General features: G+C 38.7%; 1 protein-coding gene across 1 annotated transcript in view; it reads left to right on the plus strand.

The window, feature by feature from the left end:
* The first annotated feature begins 191 nt into the window (after positions 1–191).
* Positions 192–22,113, plus strand: part of DMXL2 (Dmx like 2) — a 144,455-nt gene continuing 122,533 nt past the window's right edge. Inside the window, exon 1 of the mRNA XM_037143031.2 lies at positions 192–646. Within this exon, the coding sequence (XP_036998926.2) occupies positions 560–646 (87 nt within the window). The 5' untranslated portion in view covers positions 192–559. The remainder of the gene's footprint in view (positions 647–22,113) is intronic.

The raw sequence follows: 22,113 nt of genomic DNA on the forward strand, positions 1-22,113 counted from the left end.
GCACAGTAGCTCTGAGGGAACTCCCGCAAGTCTGCGCGCGCAATCCCCAGCCCAAGATCCGCACGGAGCGCGCAATTGCCATGGAAACCACTGTGCGCACGCGCAAATGCGGGGCTGGGAATTAGGGCTGAGCTAAAAGCCCAGCGGCGGGAGGCGGGGTTTACCCTCCTCGTTGACCGTAGCTCCCGTCTCCCTCGGGCGGAGCGTCCCCTTCCAGCACGCGCCGGGCTCACGCCTTCCCTCCGGCTCTCCCCCGCCTCGCACGCACCCTTGCCCTCCGCCCGCATTCGTGCGCCGGTGCAGCAGGCAGTGGGAGCATCCGGGCATTTCCGCAGCCGTGCGGAGATCCGGGCGGCGTCGGCGGTTGAGAAGCTCTCACGGCAGGGACAGGGCGGGAGGAGGGGGGAAGGCGACAGGGGAGTGAGGCGATAAGCCAGGGCCGCCGCGCGGTGGGTCCCGAGGGAGGCGGAGGGGGAAGAGCTCTCGCGGCCGGAGGAGGGCCGGACGCGGGGCTCGTCGAGCCTCTCGTGCATTCTCCTGGCCAGCCCGGGCTCCGGACATGCATCTGCATCAGGTCCTCACCGGCGCTGTCAACCCTGGAGACAACTGCTACTCCGTGGGCAGCGTCGGGGATGTCCCTTTCACGGTGAGCGGCGTCCGGGAGCCCGAGGGGGAGAGACCGGGGTCTGGGCCCCGGGGCCGACACCCCCTGTCCGGGGCCCACACTTCTCCAGCGGTAGAGGGGCTGGGCTGCGAGGTGTTGGTGGGCCCCACCCTCTCTTTCTCTCTGCAGCCCAATTAACGGGGGAGGGACATGGGATTGTGAGTACTGCGGCTGGTGTAGGGAATTACCCTTCAAGGGAAAGGATTAGAAATCCATCCCTCAGTCCGCCCACAGCAAACGGGGCTCGGGGTGACTGGACGGGAAGGTTCTTCTCTTAGAGCGGCCCCCACTCTGCGGGAGGAAGATGATTGCAACTGCTGAAACCCCAGACCGCCAGTTTCGCACCTGCTCTGGGCGTGGAGACCAAGCGACTTAGTCTTGTCTCGGAGAGTGGAGGCGACACTGTCCACTGTGCTTGGCTCCCCTTGCCCGTTTTGTTCGGGTCTTGAGGAGACGTTGGAGCCTGTGGCTTTAAACCTGACCCAACCCTCTATCTCCTGATATGCAGAATCCTAATTCCAACAAGAAAATAGAAAAAATTTATTCTCTGCCCCTGAAAAATTTAGAATGTAAATGTTCGCGTGACTTTGGCCTGGCAGGCTCTTATTTATCACGAGATCACAGTTTGGTAACCTTCCTAGGTAATGTTTTAATCCTTTTGCAAGGTAGGCTGGTTTGTTTTTGAGCTAAGGCAATGTGAAATTTCATGACATGCTTTTCTTGTTTGTGCGTGTAGAGTGTATGTAAACAATAACGTGTTAGAAGCTCTTTAAAATCTAAATGAAATAGGTATGTTTCTCAAGGAGCGTGGATGGATCCTTTCTGAGAATGGAATGTTGTTAGTATAGCTAATTCAAACCGAGCTGTAGAGGTTTCACCCATAGACTCCCTTTAGCCTAAGTTCCTTTTTTTGTGTTAAATTTACACATGGTGCTCTTTAGAACGAACTGTAGGCAATGAGATCTTGATGCAATACACAGTGTTATTGATAACTGTCGGCTTGATAAAATGGAAACAGCATAATGGTATGCCTTTTAGACAAGGGAAACACTTTGATCTGATGTCTGCTTTCCAACAGCATGTTTTTAAAGCTGCAGAAAGAAGAAAAGCTCCAGCAAAACTGCACAATCATTATGTAGCACAATCATTCTGGAACAGAATTCATCTGTCTTTGTGATACATTAAAAATAACTACAGGATTGCTTTTTGGCCATTTTAATTTTAAGTGTAATGAACTTGGCTTTGTTCCAGTTGAGAATGAACATACAATTTGCCTGACATATCGTTATACCTTTATCAGTGGTGTCATCTGTGTTTTGTGTACATGTGACTTAAAAGATCCATCTAGTTGAGCTTGGACTTCAAGTGTGTGAAGAATATTGGGGCACAGAGAAGAAATTTCCCCCAGTTGTGTAGATGGGGAAGAAGTTCCTCAGGGTTAGAAGAGCAGACTTCCTCCATGAAGAAACAAATCTGGAACCGTGGGTAATAGGTTTTCCCCACACTGTCATGGTGGTGGTAGTTGCCTGGTTTCATTTAAAGTGGAATGGTGTCTCACTGCGGGACTGGTAAAGAGCACTCCAGTAGGTTGAGATGCAGCCTGGCAAGGCCAGTGCAAGAACTGTGAGTACTGGGCAGGTGTAGTTATGCTGGAGGCCACCCATAACCAGGTTCTTGGAATGATTTTCATATCTTTTTCCACTTTCCTAATTCATACCTGTTACCAAGTCTAGCTGACCCTCTGCCTTGTCTCTCAGATTTACCCCTTTTCATGTCCTTAGTTACTACCTTTTTATAGAACCTTATATTATTTAACGAGACAGCTTGCAAACTGCTTTTCATGACACTTACCTGCTCACTTCACTTCATCCTGTACACAGCTGCCGGGATAATTTTCTTCCAGTACCATTTCATCATGTCATTCTGGGCTCAGGAATATGTAGTTGTTCTTAATTCTGTGAAATTTAGACTTGTCAGCTATTCTTCCATCCTTGACTTTATATTTGATTATATGTACTTATCATCTTGGTACTACTGCTGTAGACATACTAATTTCTTTCTCTAGCCTTCATTTTTATGTTGCAAGGAGAGAATACTGGCTTTTTAATTTCCCAAATGTGACTTAAAAATTACCTGGTTTAGGATGCCTACCTGTTGATACTGGTTATTTGACCCTTTGGCATTATAAACCCATGCTCATTTTAATATCTTAGTTTTGAGTGCACCAATCCAATTATAATTTTGCCTTGAACTAGATAGGACCTTCTGAATTCTATGAACAAAAGATTTGTTTGAAGAGAAGTAAGAACAAGCTGTTTTTAAGCACTCTAGAATTAACTAACAATTATTTAATGCCTATATTAGTATATGAATAATTTTTTTTTACAAAAAAGTAGAGCTCCTTTACATAGAATATGACATGTAAATACAGCAGTCAGATGGTAGAACTTTAGTTCTGGGTCAGAGGACAAAAAATGGGACCAGCCAGGTCTGGAATGGAAGTTTCTCAACTCCTCATCTGGTGGGTTTTTTTCTGTTGTACATTTTTTTCCTGTCAGAGTTCCTGTTCTGAAGGGAGGGGTGGTGTGTGTGTGTAAGGCCAAGACATGGCCCTTGTAGATGGAAGACTATTTTGCAGCTAACCAGTGGTTCTTAGCCAATGATAACCTGATTCCCTTTTCAAAATAGGGTAGATTGTTTATTTAGGAGTCTATAAATGGAAAGTTTTGGAAAAGAAATTGTTCTAAACAGATTTTGACGTGTTCATGACATTTGTAATTGAAAAATCGTGTTTTGTATATTGCACTGTGCCTGGTGGGTGCTGGGTGGTGTGATTGGATGGTGAGCGACTGCGTGGTTATGTCACTGTGGCCTGGTGTGTTCTGTGTTGACGTGGTAGTGCAGTTTGTACTGGACAGTCCTAGTGATGTGTATACTTTCAGTGGTAACATGTGAGTTATGATGGTTTTCACTTATGTTTTGGCAGTTAGCAGTTTTTTAAAATAATTGTGATTTTATAAATATAGTGTATATATCACCTTTTGATTATTCTGTTCTTTTCATATAGATTTACAGTAAGTTCTGCAGATACTATTATTCTTCAAAAGTCAGGTCTCAGATAGTCCAAGGAGATGATCTTCTACCACATATGAGCTTCTGTATTTTATTTTGTCATTGAGACATTTCCAACTACATTTTTACAGACAAGTGAGTTTCAAGGCTTAATGCAACAGATAGTATAAATTTCTCCTTTATGCTATTACTTTTCTGAAAAACATAGTCCTTAGTTATTAATTAAAATAATGATGGTATATGATGATTATTAATCTAATTTAAAAATTGCTACCATTTGGTCTTAAGGGGTGCAGACTGTATTTTCAAGCATATAGGGGCAGTTGATGTTACTCCAGTCTGATATGAATTAAACACATTGATCAAAGTTCACAAAAATTAGTAAGTCATTTCCACTTTCAGGGAGCTTATAGTACACTGGCAGAAATTTAAAAAAAGATGTACATAATTACAATGTAAGGCAGAGGAAAGATCGAATGTAGTTGGGAAGAGAAGAAAATATTTCACAGAAGATTGACATTTGGAAGTAGTATAAAGAACACCTTTAACAGGAAGCTAAACAACAAAACAAACAAGCAAGCAGGAAAAAAAACAAAAACAAAGACACTGAAATAGAGAACAAGGGGACAGTGACCAGAGGGGAGAAGGAAGGGAAGTTAAGGGGAAAAAGGGGGAGGGATTTGGAGGAACAAATAGGAAGGACACAGGGACAAGAACTAAGGGGGGTGGAAATGGGAGGGAGGTGGGGAGCACGGGGCGGGGGAGGCTGGGATGGGAGAAATAGGCAAAAAACTGTACTTGAAAAATAACTAAATAAAATTAATTAAAAAAAAAGAACACATGGACAACAACTAAGGGGGGTGGGAATGGGAGGGAGGTGGGGAACACTGGGGGTGGGCTGGGATGGGAGTAAAAGACAGAAAACTGTACTTGAGCAACAATTAAAAATAAAAATAAAAAAAAGCTTGACATTTGGAAAGACAATGGTATTAGGCCTTTCTGGATGGCGAAACCAACAAAAGCCAAGGAATGCTGTGATATAAAGGATAAATTGGGTATAATGGTGTGATGTGAAGGATAAATTCCTTCACAAAAGTGCTTTAGGAGTAGAGCTTCTTTATTAAATATCATATACCCTTAGAATGTTGAAAAATATAATTTATAAGCATGCCCTATAGCTTTTTAGGAAAATTTATCTGTATTCTGATATTTCTTGACTTTTATTATTGGAATTGTTTTTCTTAAAGTCATCAGGTTATAATGAATGAAAAAAACTTTAAAATTTAGTGTTATATGACCTCTTTTTCTGGCATTTAGATATATTTTAATTTTATCATATAGCATAATAACATTCCAGTCTTAGAGTTATGGCAACTTTGAAAATGACCAGCCTGCTTATACATTTAGCAAATGTTTGTTGAATTCATAGGTGTGTGAGGCTCTGTGGAGATTCAAAAAATAAAAGGAACACAAAAAACTTAGTCCTGATTTCAGGGAATTTATTAAAGAAGTGTAGGAACCTGGCGATATACTAGCAGAGTTAAGACTTGTACTTAACACAGCAGGTCAGCTGTGCAGTATTGTGAGGCATTTAAATTCTGTTGGGAATTTAAGAGGAATAATAGATCGCCTTTGGCCAGGGGAGCTGGGGGGGTAGACAGAAAAATGCTTCTGTGTTGGCTGGTTGTCAGTAGGTGTCAGAACTCTTAGACCCGTTGTCAGCCTATGCTGAGAGTAAAGTGGAAGACAGAAGTCAAGGACTTAGAATGGTCTTGTTTTCCAAGAGAAATTGGCCTGTTTTTTTTCCTGGAGAGTAGCTTGCTTGCTTATTTATTTATTTATTTATTTATTTATTTATTAGAGTTTGTGGGCTTGTGTTTGGTGTCAGCCTGTAAGTGTACAGGGTGGGGCAAAAGTAGGTATATAGTTGTATGTGAAACAGTTTATTCTTATTTATTATTTTCCATAGGAACAGCAGTAAACCTACCTTTACCCTACCCTGTATATGAGGTTATATAAGTTCTTCCTTATGTCCTCATTTAGATGGCTAATTAGCCTTCCTACTTATAGTGAGAAGACTCCTAGAAGCTACCAAGAAACTCTGGTATAGTCCTGAATAATGCTTCCCCAGAAATGGGAGGTCAGACCTACTACTTATATGACCTTTGCTAAATCGCTTAAAATTTCTTAGGGTTTTCATCTATAGATTAAGTTCTTGTTACATGTTCAGTCCTCAAATGAGCATTATATCAACTTCTTTAAAGATTTGTAAGGGGCAAGAGAGAAAACGGACCAGAAACATAAAGTGGTTGTAGTGAAGTTACAAGTTTGGAGTCTACTGTATATTTCCCCTCCACTTGTATGTACTGCACCGGTGGAGTGGCAAACACAAGGCCTGCGGGCCGAGTTCAGCCCTTCGCCTTGTTTTATCCAGCCCGGCACCTTGTTTCTACTGGACGGCAGTGCTGAGCTCTCTCTTAACAGTTAAGGAGTAGTTACATTTGTAAAGTCCTAAAATTACATTCGGCCTTTGAAGGCAACCACCAGGCTGATGTGGCTGGCCCCTGGTAAAAATGAATTTGACACCCCTGACACATTGTACAATATTCTTGGTGAGACTTTATAGTCAGCTTGACTTCCTTTCTGGCTCAGGATAAGCCATACAGAGTGTGGCTTATGTACTTTTTATTCTCAAACCTCATTTCGTGATTGCTAAGGGCTCCTTGACCACTCTCCTTTCCACTTCTCCTAATATCTAAAAAAACAATAATGGTTGCCTTATATTCCTCTGACAGAGAAGTACATATGTATAAAGAGGTCAGTGAATATGAGAGCGAGATTCCTGTAAACACCATACTATATGGTAATTTGGCTGGATGATTTGAAAGCCATAAATAATATCCTTTTAAATTATCATTGGAGACATATTCCTTTTAGGCCCCTTTCTCTAAATATTGAGCCCTCTAAGGAATATATCATTTACTGTGATTCATACTAAGTCATGATATTTGCATTTTGTGATTTTAGGGAAAAATCCAGGAAATCTGAATAGGCATTATGCAAAGGGGCATAGAAGGAGCCCCCCCCCAAAAAAAAAAAAAAAAACCCTTGAAAGTTTTGGCTTAGACTCAGTTCAAAGATACACCTAGCTTATATGGTAAAATGCCAACAGTTTCCTTGGAGTAATGACTTTGTTTTTGTGATTTGCTAGCAACTTCCCCACACATTGTCTGGCTTTGACTGTATTGTAGTTATGAGGATCTAATAGGAAGGAGATACTCACAATTATCACCTACTTTATCCATAGCATCTTCCCTCATTCCTTTTATGTGGATGGATTGTGTTTCTAGCAAAGGCCAGTTCCTCCATTTATATTAGTGATTTTGCCCTCTAGGGGACATTTGGCAATGTCTGGAGACATATTTTATCATAACGGAGTTGGCAGGGAGGACTGGCATCTAGCAGCAGAAGGCCAGAAATCTTGGGAAATGTCATACAAGGCAGAAGACAGTTCCCCCACCATGGACAATTATTCAATCCCAAATGTAAATACTCTCTAAGTTGTGAGAAATCCTGATATACCCTAGTTCCCATCCCTTCTTCTCAAGGGCATTGCCCTAGGAGTTTCCCCTTTCTCCTCTGGTAAAATTGCTCTTTCTTCTTTATTGAAATACTTTCTTCATGTAGCTCTCCTGGTTTTCCTTGGCTTCTCTTAACTGCTCCTCAGCGGGATTCCAGATTTCCATATCCAGCTGTTTCTTTGACAGCTCCCTCTCGAATGTCTAATAACGACCTCAGAGTGCCCATCCTCATCACATTTTCCTCCTCCAGCCTTTTCTAGATCAGCAAATGGCTGCTTCATTTTTTTCCCAGTTCCTTTGGAATCTTCCACTCTTTTTAAATTTACATCCCATCTCTGATATTGGCAGATGATGTTGGCTATACCTTCAAAATGCATCCAGAATTGGGCCAGTTCTTATCATCTGCGCTGCTTCCATTCTGGTCCAGAACACCATCATCTCTTTCCAGGGTTATGGCATTTGGCTCTTAACAGGTCTCCTTGCCTTGTCTGTCTTTAGTTTGATCCTCCTCTATTCTCAACATAGTTTATTCTCAACTTAGTATAACCAGAATGATTCTACTAAAATACAGTCATAAGTTACTTTATGACAGGGACACATTCTGAAAAATATGCCACTTGATTTACACTCAGGCTATATAGTGTAGCCTGTTGTTCCTAGGCAACAAACCTGTACATGTGTTACTGTATAAAACAATAGGAGATTAAATTAAGCACATGAGAAAATGGTACAATTGAGACGCAGTAAACACAGATGTATGAGGCTGCTGCCAGTGTAAATGGCCTACTGTTATACACAAATTTTTTATAAGTAGAAAGCATATACTCTAACAATAAAAAGTATAGTATAGTAAATACATAAACCAGTAGCATAGTTTATTATCATCATTAAATATTACACACTGTACATAATTGTATGTGCTGTACTTTTATACGGATGGCAGTGCAGTGGGTTTGTTTACTCCAGTATCAGTACAAACATGTGAGTAATCTGTTGAGCTGTGATGTTAAGACCATGGCTGCAACATCACTAGGCAACTGGAATTTTTCAGCTCCATCATGATCTTACAAGACCACAGTTATATATTTAGTATGTCATTGACTGAAACATTTATGTGGCTCATGACTGTATAAACCAAAATCTTGTTAGTCTCTTGTTCAAAACTTTCAGGCAATTTTTTTACACTCAGAAAAAAGACCCACATGCCTTCGGTGCCCTTCGTTGCTATTTCCTCAGCACCTAGAACAAAATGTGTGGGGTCCAAAAAAATACCCAATAAATTAATAAATGTAAAGGGCACTTGAAGTAATATACAACATTCTTAGGGTAAAAAATAGTGACCACTTTTATAAGGCTATTTTTCATAATATCTGTTGTTATGGATTGATGATGTTAGTTCATATTTGAATAAATGAATTTTATAGGATGGGGGTAGAGAGATCAGACATAATATAATTCAGGTGTAAAAGCTTTGCTGGTCTGGTTTAATCCAAGGATGGAGTATGTTAAGGTATTGAGAGGAATTGACAGACTCTGTACCCATTAAGCAGTTCTCAAATTTTCCTCCATTAAGATTTTGAAAGACTTCAGTCACAGGGGTGTCCAATCTGTGAGTAAAGTTAGGAGGGAAACAGCAAAATTAACTCAAGTAATACAGAAATAAAAAAATAAATTAATAAGTGAATTAAATAGAAAATAAATACAATATGGAAGAGTAAAGTTAGAAGTAGGTCTACTTTAAAAATTAATAAAGTTGATAAACTTCTGTTGAAGGATATGATGAGCCATAAATAACCAATGGCAGTTAATGAGAAAAGAAGCAACACAATAGAGGTTGCTGTAAACAACTTTAATACATTTGGAAATCTACACAAAAGAATAATTTCTTAGAAACATAGTGACTCAAATTACATTAACAAAAAAAAGGTAAATATTCTCAAGGTGGAAATGTTAAGTCGCCTCTGTGAGCCTGTGGTCTAATTCACCAGAATGTAAAAGGGGTTTTCTCTGGATTGTACCTAACAGATGAGTTTATCTTTTGTCTACATTTTTCAAATTATCTATATGGGCACGTGTTACTTTTTAAATTTTAAAGGGGAGAAAGGGATTGGGAACTTTGAGTTCTAGTTTTAATTCTGCCACAGGTCTAGCTATATGACTTTGATTAAATCATTTAATCCCTGGATATAAGATTCCTTTAGTAGATCTAAACTGTAAAATCATTTTATTTCATGTACCAATTTAATATATAGATAGAAATCAATCCTACCACTACAAAAAACACCCCAAATTGTTTCTATATACTAACCACATACAACTGGCACTGTTAAATACGGCTAGAAAGAAGGGCTACAGTTCAGTTATTCTATAACTAAAGTCATCACTTCGGTAGATGATCTCCAGTTTAACTAGTTTATAGCTTATACCAACATAAACCATTTCCTTTTGTACAACAGTTCACATTGAATAGCTGGTTTGCCTTACAGGTATACACAATGCGTAGGCACTCAAATATTTTTAAATAAAGATAACCAGGAAGTTTGGTTAATTGAAATGCTAGAAAACGGAAACGCCTCTTCAGTTTCCTTTTCACTTTCTATATATCAACATTGCTTGAATTGTGGGGTTTTTAGAATGCAGATATTAATAATTTTTTCAAACAAAAAATTGAATTCTTCATAGAGTATTTTTTGGGGGGAGGGGTAAGAGCCAAATTGGGCTTTTGATTATATAAAAATTTTCCCCACATAAAATTATGATAGCCATGTTTGAATGCTCCATTTGTATGTGAGTTGGCACATTCTTAAAATTACTTTCCCAGGAATATTCCTTTGGCTGACTTGTTTACCACCAAGTGGGAGAGTCATTGCCTCAATCATGTCTTTGTCAGGCTCCTCAATGAGCAATTCCTGGTCCAGCTGAGCTGATTGTTAAAACATGTAAAACATGTCACCCTTAAAACACAGAATCACTACGCTCCAATTTTTTATGCACCAGCAGCAGGGGTGTCTAACCTTTTGGTGTCTCCTGAAGAACAAAAGTCTTGGGCCACACATTGAATACACAAACACTAATGAAAACAAACAGATCTCTTAATGTTTTAAGTAAATTTACAATTTTGTATAAATTTACAATAACTTGAGACAAATACTTAGCCCCTTCCAATCTTTTTATATATGTATTTATGGATGTAAGTTTTATATTCTTCAGACCAACAACTATATCCACATACCACAAATAATTTTTAAATCACTAACTCACAGATAATTTAAAGTATGTTTCTACTGTAGAAATTACAACGTGTTCTTCATTTGCCATGTGACTTACCAAAGTTTGGTGAGGATTTATAAACTTACCAGACAATATAAGAACACTTCGCATTGTTTTTCACCCTCTCCCTGCCTATAATCTATCCTTCTGTGCTAAGTCTGTTTATTTATAAACCCTGTTAAGACACTGTTGTTTTACACAGTGTTTATTTAGGTTTAACTACATACAGTATTTACTATTACTTTGCTTCTCTACATCTCTCACGCTTCGTTTGGGGTCATTTTCTCCATGGAGAACCTTTAGAATATCCTTTGTATGGATTGGTTGGCATTGTAAGGTCACCTTTTGCTTGTCTGAAAATGCCTGTATTTTGTTATATTCTCAAAAGACACTTCTGCCAGGTCAAAATGGCAGTGTTTTCAGCACCCTGATGTTATCAGTCCTTTGTCTTCGGACCTCTACTGTTTCTGTTGAGAAGTCAGTTGCCAGCCTATTACTTCTTTCAAAGTTGTATTTTATTTTCTCTAGCTGCTTTTAACAGTTTTTTTGTCTTTCAGGAGTTGTACTATGTTGTGCATAGGTGTGCATATTCTTTTCCCAGTCCTGTTTGGGGACTTTTGAGATTTTTAAGTCTGTGAATTGATGTATTTCATCAAATCTGGAAAATTTTCAGCTAATATCTCTTCAGTTATTGCCTCTGCACCACTGACCTCATGAGACTAATGTTGTCAGTCACTGCCTAATAACATTTTGGTCATCAACTGCATAGATACAGATGGTGCCATAAATTCATAATGGGGCTGAAAAACTTGTGTCATAGCTGTCCTAACTTCATAGTGCAGCACACAGCTTATGTGTTCATGGTGATGCTGGTGTAAATAAACCTGTGCTGCCAGTCATATAAGAGTATGATACATTCAATTATGTACAGTACATAATACTTGATGATAGTAACCATGTTACTAGTTTACATACTTCCTATTCTGTTGTAATTTTAGAGGGTACCCTTTCTACTTACAAAAAAAAGGCTTGCTGTAAACAGTGTGCTGTGCTACACTGGCAGCAGCCTCCTATGTCTTGTGTTCACTGCTTCTCTTGATGGCATCATTTTCTCTTGTTTTTGTTTTAATCTTGGGCTGTTTTGTGCAGTGACATGTGTACAGGCCTGTAGTCTAGGAGTGATAGGCTGAACCAGACAGCCTAGGTGTGTAGTAAGCTAGAACATCTAGGTTTGTGTATGTGCCTGGCTGTATTAAACATGTATTAGACTTTCTTACTCTATTTCTGTGTCTGATACTCTCTCCTTTGTATATTGTTTTATCCTCTGCAGCATTCTAGATGGTTTCTTCTAATCCATTTGCTAATCCTATCTTCAGGCATGTCTAATTTGCTTTATGGTACTTACTGTACTGACTAGTGCTGGCCATTGGTTTTGGTTTCTGTTTTTTTGTAGATGCCCTTTAGGTTGAGAATGTTTTCTTCTATTTCATTTTTTGTGGGAAGTTTTTATCATGAAAGGATCTTGAATATTGTCAAACGTTCTTTCTTCATCAGTTGATATGGTCATGTGGATTTTCTTCTTTAGACTGTTAATGTGGTAGACTGCATTGATTTTTGCAAATTGAATCACTTTTTATTAATAGTATAAGCCCTGCTTGGTTATGATATGAATTATCTTTTTTACATATGGCTGGGTTTGGTTTGCTTATATTTTATTGAGCATTTTTGTGTTAGTGTTCATTGAGGATATTGATCAATAGTTTTTTTCCTTTCTTAGGTTGGTTTTAGTATCATTGTAATATTGGTTTCTAAAATGAGTTTTGAAGTACTCCATTTCCGTTTTCTGTCAGGGATCATGAGGAATGGGTGTCATTTATTCTGTGAATGTTAGAATTTGCCAATGAAATCATCTGGGCCTGGAGTTTTCTTTTTCAGAAGGTTTTTAACTACACATTTGATTTCTTTCATAGTTAAAGATTACTTAGGTAATATATTTCATAATCTTTGTGTTTTTATAGTTTCTTTTTGGCAGAATTAATCATTTTCATCTATTTTATTGTCTCACTTATGGGTATAGAGATGTTCATAGTATTTCATCGTTATTCTTTCAATGCCAGCAACTTTAGTACTGATGTTCCATCCTTTATTGTTGATGTTGGTAATTTGTGGCTTTTTTTCTTTGTTTTGCAGGAAGTTTATATGTTTTATTGAACTTTTCCAAAGAACAAGATTTTTATTTCATTCACATTCACTGTTGTTTTTGTTTTCAATTTCATTGATTTCTGCTCTGATCTTTATTAACTTCCTGCCTTCTGCATGTTTTTAATTTGTTTTGCTCTTCTTTTCTAAGATGAAGATGAGATTATTGATTTGAGAGTATTCACCATGTTCACCTATATATTTTTATGAGGATTTTTATATTAGCCACTTTAATGTCTTTGATAATTTTTAAAATATATTTTATTGGTTATGCTATTACAGTTGTCCCAATTTTTCCCTTTTGCCTCCCTCCAACTGATACCCCCACTCCCTCCAGCAGTCCCCTGCTTAGTTCATGTCCATGGGTCGTGCATATAGGTTCTTCGGCTACTCCATTACCTCAAGTGTTCTTAACATCCCCCTCTCTATTCTGTACTTACCAGTTTGTACTTCTTAATCCCTGCTCCCTTCCCCCCTTCTCCCCCGTCCATCTCTCAGCTGATAACCCTCCAAATGATCTCCATATCTGTGATTCTATTTCTGTTCTGTTTGTTTGCTTAGGCTGTTCTTTAGATTCAGTCGTTGGTAGTTGTGAATTTATTGCCATTTTATTTTACTTTTATGTTATTAACCTTTAAAAATATTTTATTTATTTATTTTTAGAGAGAGGGGAAGGGAAAGAGAAAGAGTGGGAGAGAAATATCAGTGTGTGGTTGCCTCTCATGTGTTCCCTACTGGGGACCTGGCCTGCAACCCAGGCATGTGCCCTGGCTGGGAATCGAACCGGTGACCCTTTGCTTCATAGGCCCGTGCTCAATCCACTGAGCTATACCAGCCAGGCTTATTAACTTTTTTAAAAAAAGATTTTAGTTATTTTCAGAGAGCGGGAAGGGAGGGAGAAAGTGGTAGAGAAACATTGATGTGCAAGAGAAACATCAGTTGGTTGCCTCTTGCACGCCTTCTACTGACCTCCTGGCACACAACCCAGACATATGCTCTGAATGGGAATCAAAACAGTGACCTTTTAATTTGTGGGCTGGTGCTCAGTCCCACTGAGCCACACCAGTCAGGGCATTTATTGCCATTTTAATGTTCATAGTTTTGATCTCCTTTTTCTTCAATAAGTCCCTTTAACATTTCAAATATTAAGGGCTTGGTGATGATGAACTCCTTGAGCTTCACCTTGTCTGGGAAGCATTTTAACTGCCCTCGCATTCCAAATGATAGCTTTGCTAGATAGAATAATCTAGGTTGTAGGTCCTTGGCTTTTCATCACTTTGAATGCTTCCTGCCAATCTCTTTTTTGCCTGCAAATTTTCTTTTGAGAAACCTGCTGACAGTATGGGAACTCTTTTGTAGGTAACTGTCTTTTCTTGCTGCTTTTAAGATTTTATCTGTAGTCTTTGGCACTTTAATTATGATGTGTCTTGGAGTGGGCCTGTTTGCATTCATCTTGCTTAGGACTCTGTGCGTCCTGGACTTGTATGTCTATCTCCTGTGCCTAATTAGGGAAGTTTTCTCTAGTTATTTTTTCAGTGAGTTTTCAATTTCTTGCTCTTTTTCTTCTTCTGGCACCCCTATGAGATGAATGTTGGTACTTTTGAAGATGTCCCAGAGGTTCCCTAGCTTATAGTTTTTTTTCAGATTCTTTTTACTTTTGGTTGTTTCGATTGAATGCTTTTTTCCTCCTTACATTCTAAATCATTGATTCTCAGCTTCCTTCCTTCCACTATTGGTTTCTTGTAAATTTTTCTTTATTTCACTTAATATAACCTTCATTTCTGCCAGGGTCTTTTTTATGCTATTGAAGTACCCAGTGAGCTCCTTGCACATCCTAATAACCAGTGTTTTGAACTCTGCATCTGATAGATTACTTATCTCCATTTTGTTTAGTTCTTTTTCTGGAGTTTTGTTCTGTTCTTTCATTTGGGACATATTTCTTTGTCTTTTTGTTTTGGTAGCCTCCCTGTGTTTGTTTCTATGTATTAGGTGGAGTTGCGTTGACTCCCTGTCTTAGTAGCATGGCCTATGGTGGAAAAGTGCACTAGTAAGTTGGATGGGGTGGAGGCTTAAGTAATTGCCTGAGCAGGGCAACCTGTGTGAACCAGGTTGTTGGAATCTCAGATACGGTGTCACTGCTCTGTGGCTCTTTGTGTGGGAGAGCTCAGAAAAGGAACAATGCCACTGTCTGACCTTTGGAGTTTTGCCAGGAGGAAACTGTCCCCTGGCACTTGCCCTGATGTCATGTATTTCGGTTTCTGTCCATATGCCACTGGTGTCCTTCCAGCTGCTGCCCTAGTGCTGGAGCCCAGAGGGAGTGAGTCTTTGTAAGTCCTAAGCCTTTGTGGGCCCTTTAAAAGGAGACTCTTGAGAATCCTGCAGTTTCTTCTGCCGCCCCAACCCCTACTCATTTTTATAGCCAGAAGTTATGGGACTTATCTTCCTGGCACTGGAACCCTGGGCTGCGTGGTTTGGTGTGGGGCAGGGATTCTTCACTCCCAAGGTATTTCTCTTGACTTTTATCCACCACATGTGGGTGTGGAATCATCCATTCCAGGTTTCTGCGAATGTACTACCCGTCTAGATGAATGCGATATCTTTAATTCCTTGGTTGTCGGACTTTCAAAAAGCTAAATTTTCTGACGATTATGGATGATATTTGTTCTATAGTTTACTTGTAATTTTTTCTCTGGTTGTGAGATGAAGCAAACCTTGTTTAGCTATACCTCCATCATGACTGGAAGTCTGTCTTTGATAATTTCGTCATCTGTGCTGGCCAGCCTATAGCTTTTGGTATGAAATTCATGGTTGTTGGAGTTAAGTGTTAAGCCCCGGTCCAATCAGTTGTTTGCAGTGGGTGTTGATCATATGGTCTGCCAAGGCCGTTCTTTCAGAAGGATTGGGTGGGAACAGTCTTTTTCTAGAAATTGTCCATAAGATGGACAGTATACATGATATGATAAAACATAATTTTCCTGGAGTGGGGTGTTTAGGTGGTCCCTATTTTAAATTATTTTAAATAATGCCACGACAAACATTTCAGTACTAGTTGTAATGTTTATTTCCATGTCTGAGTGTTTTATGAGGCTAGAGTCCTAAAAATAGTACTTTTTGAATCAAAGTACTTAATGAATCAAAGTACTTAAATCTCTATATAGTCTCTTAATTCATATTATTAAATTGTTTTATAGAAAAGCCATTTGGTTTTATACTCAAGAGTATATGAGAGTGACAGGTGCACCACACTCTTCTTGCTCATTTCTTTTTTGTACTCTTTATTTAAGACTGAAGAAACTACATTGGTCTATCCAGTGCTCCAAAGCATTACTCTCCCTAGGTTTGTATTCTGGGTCCCAAGGGATCATACATGACTACCTTAGTACCTGTATCTCTGTTATACAGCCTGTAATTTTTGCTAATTTTCTGTCCTCGTATACTTATTGCATTCCTTATTCTAATATCATGGCCAATTATACATTTTCTTTGAAGTCCTGCTCTGAATATCTCCAGTCTTCCTACCAGTTTTGGTTTTAGTCGGGGCAAGGGACAGATGAACTGAAGTTAAAAACAAGGCTTATTTCAGGATACCAGATACACCATTGAGGAAGAGCAGGTGGGCTTCAGAGTGATTGGAACCTAAAATACTGGTGGAATCAAGACTGACTTTTCTTGGGGCTTTTATATACTGTAATTGTTTTCTCATAAGCTTGTTCTTATTTTTGGATATGTTAATTGATCAGATGACCCATTAGCTTTTTAAACTGGCGGTTTTAATTTTGGTTGTGCCCTGGCTGGTGTGGCTCAGTGGATTGAGTGCTGGCCTGTGAACCGAGAGGTTGCTGGTTCAATTCCCAATCAGGGCACATGCCTGAGTTGTGGGCCAGGTCCCCAGTTGGGGGTGTGCAAGAGGCAACTGATGATGTATCTCTCGTGCATTGATGTTTCTCTCCCTTTCTTTCTCCCTCCCTCCCACCCACTCTCTCTCTAAAAATAAATAAATAAAAATCTTTAAAATAAAAAGATTTTCAAATTGCACATGGTACTTAATAGCAGCCTTATTTCTGAATATGCATGACTTCTCAGCTCGACTCTTTCTGCTGACTCTGGTTGTTTTGGTTTAAGTTCCCCAGCGTGGTTTTTGATTGACGTATTTCATCTTTTCCAGCTGGCTGTTAGCCACTTGACATTATCTGGACCACCCTTGCCTCCTGTCACCTGTGAGTAAAGAAAAGACTCACAAAATTTAAAAAAAAAACCACTAAATTGAGTTCTGTATAAAATAGTGCACACTGGGTTATTTAATCTTTTCTGAGGACTTTTTGAAGCAAATTTGTGCAACCTTATAATTTTATAACTTAAAAGGAGTCTGAGAAGTGATCTAGTCAGTCTTTCCTTTGACTGGTGAAGGAGACATCTATAGAGAGATTATGATTTTCCTGTTGTTATAGTCAGGGTTAGCACCTCTAGATTCTCTGGAATGGATTCTTTTCATTATATTGACTGTATTGAAACTTTAATTACAATTTAATATTTTCATTGCATTATTTGGGAAATATTTTTTAATTTTTTTATTGATTATATGCTGTTATAGTTGTTCTATTCCCCCTTTCATTCCCCTCTACCCTACCCCCCATCCCCACCATTACCCCCCTTTAGTTTATGACCATGTGTCTCAAGTTCTTTAGATTCTATATTTCCCATACTATTCTTGCCCTCCCCCCTATTTTCTACCTACTGTCTATGCTACTTATTTTCTGTACCTTCTCCCCCCTCTCCTCCTCCCACACCCCTGTTGCTAACCCTCCTTGATATCTCCATTTCTATGTTTCCACTCCTGATCTAGCTGTCCTTTTAGTTTGCTTTTGTTTTAGGTGTGGTTGTTAATAACTGTGAGTTTGTTGTCCTTTCACTGTTCATGTTTCTTTAACTTCTTTTTCTTAGGTAAGTCCCTTTAACATTTCATATAATAAGGGCTTGGTGATGATGAACTCCTTGAATTTGATCTTATCTGAGAAGCACTTTATCTGTCCTTCCATTCTAAATGAAGGTTTTGCTGGATAGAGCAATCTTGGTTGTAGGTCTTTGGATTTCATGACTTGGAATACCTCTTTCCAGCCCCTTCTTGCCTGTAAGGTCTCTTTTGAGAAATCTGCTGACAGTCTGATGGGGACTCCTTTGTAGGTGACTGTCCCCTTAGCTCTTGCTGCTTCTAGGATTCTCTCCTTCATTTTAATCTTGGCTAATGTAATTATGATGTGCCTCGGTGTGTTCCTTCTTGGGTCCAACTTCTTTGGTACTCTGAGCTTCCTGGATTTCCTGGAAGTCTCTTTCCTTTGCCAGATTGGGGAAATTCTCCTTTGTTATTTGTTCAAATAAGTTTTCCACTGGTGGCTGTGCCTTTCCCCCTTCTGGTAGCCCTATAATTCGGATGTTGGAGCGTTTAAAGATGTCCTGGAGGTTCCTAAGACTCTCCTCATTTCTTTGAATTCTTGCTTCTTGACTCTTTTCTGTTTGGCCATTATTTGCTTTCTTCTGGTCCACTCCATTGATTTGAGTCCCAGTTTCCTTTTCATTGCTATTGGTTTCCTGTGCAATTCCATTCATTTCAATTAGTTTCGCCTTCATATATTTGTCTAATTTGTGGCTATAATCGACCAGTTCTGTGAGGATCCTGATCACCAGTGTTTTAAACTGTGCATCTGAGAGTTTTGATATTTCTTCATCACTTAGATTTATAGGCTCCAGGGCTTTGAGATCTTCTTGAGCCATTTTTGGTCTGTTCGGGCCCTTTAAGTGTGAGGAGCAGAGCCTTGGACTCCCAGGTCGCTGGGTTGTGACGCTGTATGTGGGGGCGTGGTCAGAGCGGGGAAATGGCGGCCCCTCTGCTGTTTTGCACCGCTGGGTAGGAGCAGAGCCTTAGGTGGTTCACCTGGGCTGGGCCACTCAGAGTTGCTGGGTTATGACGCTGTATGTGGAGGTGGGGTCAGAGCAGGTAAATGGCAGCACCCTCTCCGCCGCTGGCCGCTGGGTCCCGGGTCCAATCGCCCACTCCCTTGCTTGTCTATCCACGCACCAATGCGTGACCACAGTCAGCCTGCAGCCCTGCTCCCTTGCTGTTTCCCCTCGGTTGCTCGCTGGGTCGCTCACTAGGTCCAACCCTGCGCCTGGATTCTGCGTGCCTGAGTCCGTCTGACTGAATTTTCCTGTGCAACCCGCTCCACCAGCTGCTGGTTTCCTCCCTTACCGGTCAGACTGAAGAATTTGTTGTTAACAGACTTCCGAAAAGTTCAATTTTCTGTGTTCTGGCTGTGTTTTCTGTCGCTAATATTTAGTTGTCTCTAAACTTGGTTGTGTGAGAAGGCACGGATATCCACCTATGCCTCCATCTTGGCGGAAGTCCTGGGAAATATTTTTTTGAGCACTGTCAGGAATGTCTTGCTCAAAATGTGAACACTTAGGTTAAATGATTTTTTTGAAATATCCAGTAATTACAAAATAATTGGTATTTTTCATAAACATCATATGTTAATATTGCTACATATTATGTAATATGTGTACTATTAAAATTTTTTTCAAATGTAAAATGTATTAAGAACCAACTGAGAAATAGTATGAGTCACTTATGTTTCTAGTAACTTAATGTTTAAAAATGTTCATTTAATTTCTTTAAAGTAGCCATTTTAGTAAGTAGTGTTTTACTTTTCTATTCTCCATGAGGCAAATTGTTCTATACTCTAAGCTTTAGAGAAGACGTTAGAGGCTGAAAGGTGGCTCTAGGTTTTTATACATGTTAGTTAGTCCGGGGGCTTCTTTTTACCAGTGCGACTATGCTTTCCTTTAGAAATTTGTGACAGTGAATATTTTGAATGGTTTATTCTTGGCACTGACATATTTATAAGAGATGATTTTTGGTTTCTACTCCCAGGCCTACCTTTTAATGAGAAGGTAGGCCAGCTGGACACAGAGCTGGTTTTGGAATGGTTAATTAGAGCAGATTAATTAATTATTACATTTCTTTTTACAAGGTCTCATTTTCCCTCAGATGATACTAGCACGAGTAAATTAGAAACATGTTTTATTTGAAGACATAGAAATAGGCTTAGTCTGGGCTGCAGGTGGCCGTGTTTTGTGTACATATGTTTAATTTTTTAATCTTAGTATTTAGAATTTATTATAACTCTATTTTATTAGTAAATTATCCAGTTTGGCTAGTTTTTGACTCATAATAAAATAGTTCTTTTTTTAAGTTTTAAGTTTTAATTTTAAAGAAAGTTTTACTTCTTTTTAGAACATTTGCTTTTTGGGGGTTGTTAGGAAGAAATTAAAAATCATTTTGTCTCTTACCACTTAATCAGAAACACTTGTAATACATTTAAAAATTTTTTGTGTTCTTTTTTGGTCATAGATCTTTGTTTTTACGTATTATTAAGCTTTGTCTTACTTTTTACTCAGCACACCACTTGCAACTTTGCTTTTTTCTCTGGCTACTTGTAAGTAGTCTGTTACTTTTGCAAATCCTGATATGAGTTGTTTTCTAAAAGAAATACTCCCCTTGGTTACCACACAAGTAGTCTTTATTAGATTAGTTCTGACAATGCTCCACCTGTTGTTAATTTAGGTTGATGTTTTTGCTTTTTGAATACTGATTAGCTTCTGATATGTTTATTTTGCTCACTTAGCATTCTTGAGTGGATTTCAGGCTATTAGAATGGGTCATGTCAGTAAAGTGTATTCTTAGTTATGTGCCAAGAAAAGCTGCTTATTTAATTACTACCCTCCCCTCTTTTCTCATTGTAGTGAGGACATATTTGAATGACAGGAGTTTTATTTATTTTGGGGAGTTCGGGTGGTGTTGGGCAAAAGTTGATAAGGGTTTGATTTTATGTGAAGAAACTTACAGTAAGACAACTTGTTAGCTCTTTGTGACAAAGAATGATTTCTGTAAAGAGCTCTTAAAGAATTTAGAATCGGGCTGTCAAATTTATTTTCATCATTGGGGGCCACATCAGCCTTGGGGTTGCCTTCAAAGGGCCACAATAATTTTAGGACTGTATAAATGTAACTCCTCCTTAACTGTGAAGGAGTTGAAGTTACATTCAGCCCTTTGAAGGCAGCTGTGAGGCTGATGTGACCCCTGGTGAAAATGAGTTTGACACCCCTGATTTAAAACAATACCAAGACTAAAGACCCAGTTAAAAACAGACCAGTAACATGAATAAAGCGGTTTGCAGAAAAGTAAATATAAATGGCTGATAAATAATGAATAGGTGCTTAACATTCTTCCTAATAAAAATAAAAATGAAAACAACAGGGAGCTGCCAGGTTTTGTTGGACTGGAAAGATTAAAATGTTTGATAATGGTTAGGTTAAGTGAGAAAGTGGAAAAATAGATACTTTTATATACACAGGAAGTGTGATCTTTTTGGAGGCCAGTTTACAGTTGTTACTAAATTTTAATCATGTACCAAGCAAATTATATCTTAGAACTTATCCTATGGTATACTTGTACACATATGCATAGTATCAGTAATGCATAATATATTTTAAATATAGATGTTTATTGAAGTATTCTTCAATGGTAAAAGACTGGAAACAACCTAAATTAATTATGACAGGGCCACAAAATAGAATATTATGCAGCAGTTAATAAGGATGAAGTAGTTCCTTCTTTATGGTATGGAAGAATTTAAAGGTATATTAATTAAGTGGAAAAAGTTGCAGAATTGTGTCTAGCATAATCCCTTTATGCTACAAAAAGATTTATATATAGATACACTTGTATGTACACTAAACATTTCAGGAAGGGTTCACAGGTAACTTTTAAGTGATCGTTCCTTCAGAATGAGGAGAGGTAGTCAAGATGAAAGTCAAGTTAAATTTAGTTTTAAAATTTAGTACATGTGTTTTTTCTGTATAAAGAATCTTGTTACTGAAAACAAAATTAAACATTTAAAATGATTTATTTACTTCATAGGTGGCTTTAATGGATAAGTAATATATGAAAGCTCTAGATTAATAGGGAAACCTATTTATTTTATTTATTGATTGATTTATATTTATTGATTGGGGGGAGAAAGAGAAGAACATTGATTTGTTGTTCCACTCATTTATGTATTCATTGATTGATTCTTGTATGTGCCCTGACCTGGGATTGCCTATGCTGTAACCAATTGAGTTACTCGGCAAGGGCCAGAAGTTAATTTTTAATTCTGAGAGCATCATAGCAGTTAGAATTTTAATTAGGTGACTAAAATGAAGAGAGGGAAACAATATTGGAAAATTTGTGTTAATTTGTGCTTTGTTTTCTTGGTTCTAGGATTTTCATAG

The sequence above is a fragment of the Artibeus jamaicensis genome, unplaced genomic scaffold (genome assembly GCF_021234435.1).
Source record: "Artibeus jamaicensis isolate MK-2021 breed Jamaican fruit bat unplaced genomic scaffold, CSHL_Jam_final contig_548, whole genome shotgun sequence".
Taxonomy (NCBI): Eukaryota; Metazoa; Chordata; class Mammalia; order Chiroptera; family Phyllostomidae; genus Artibeus; species Artibeus jamaicensis.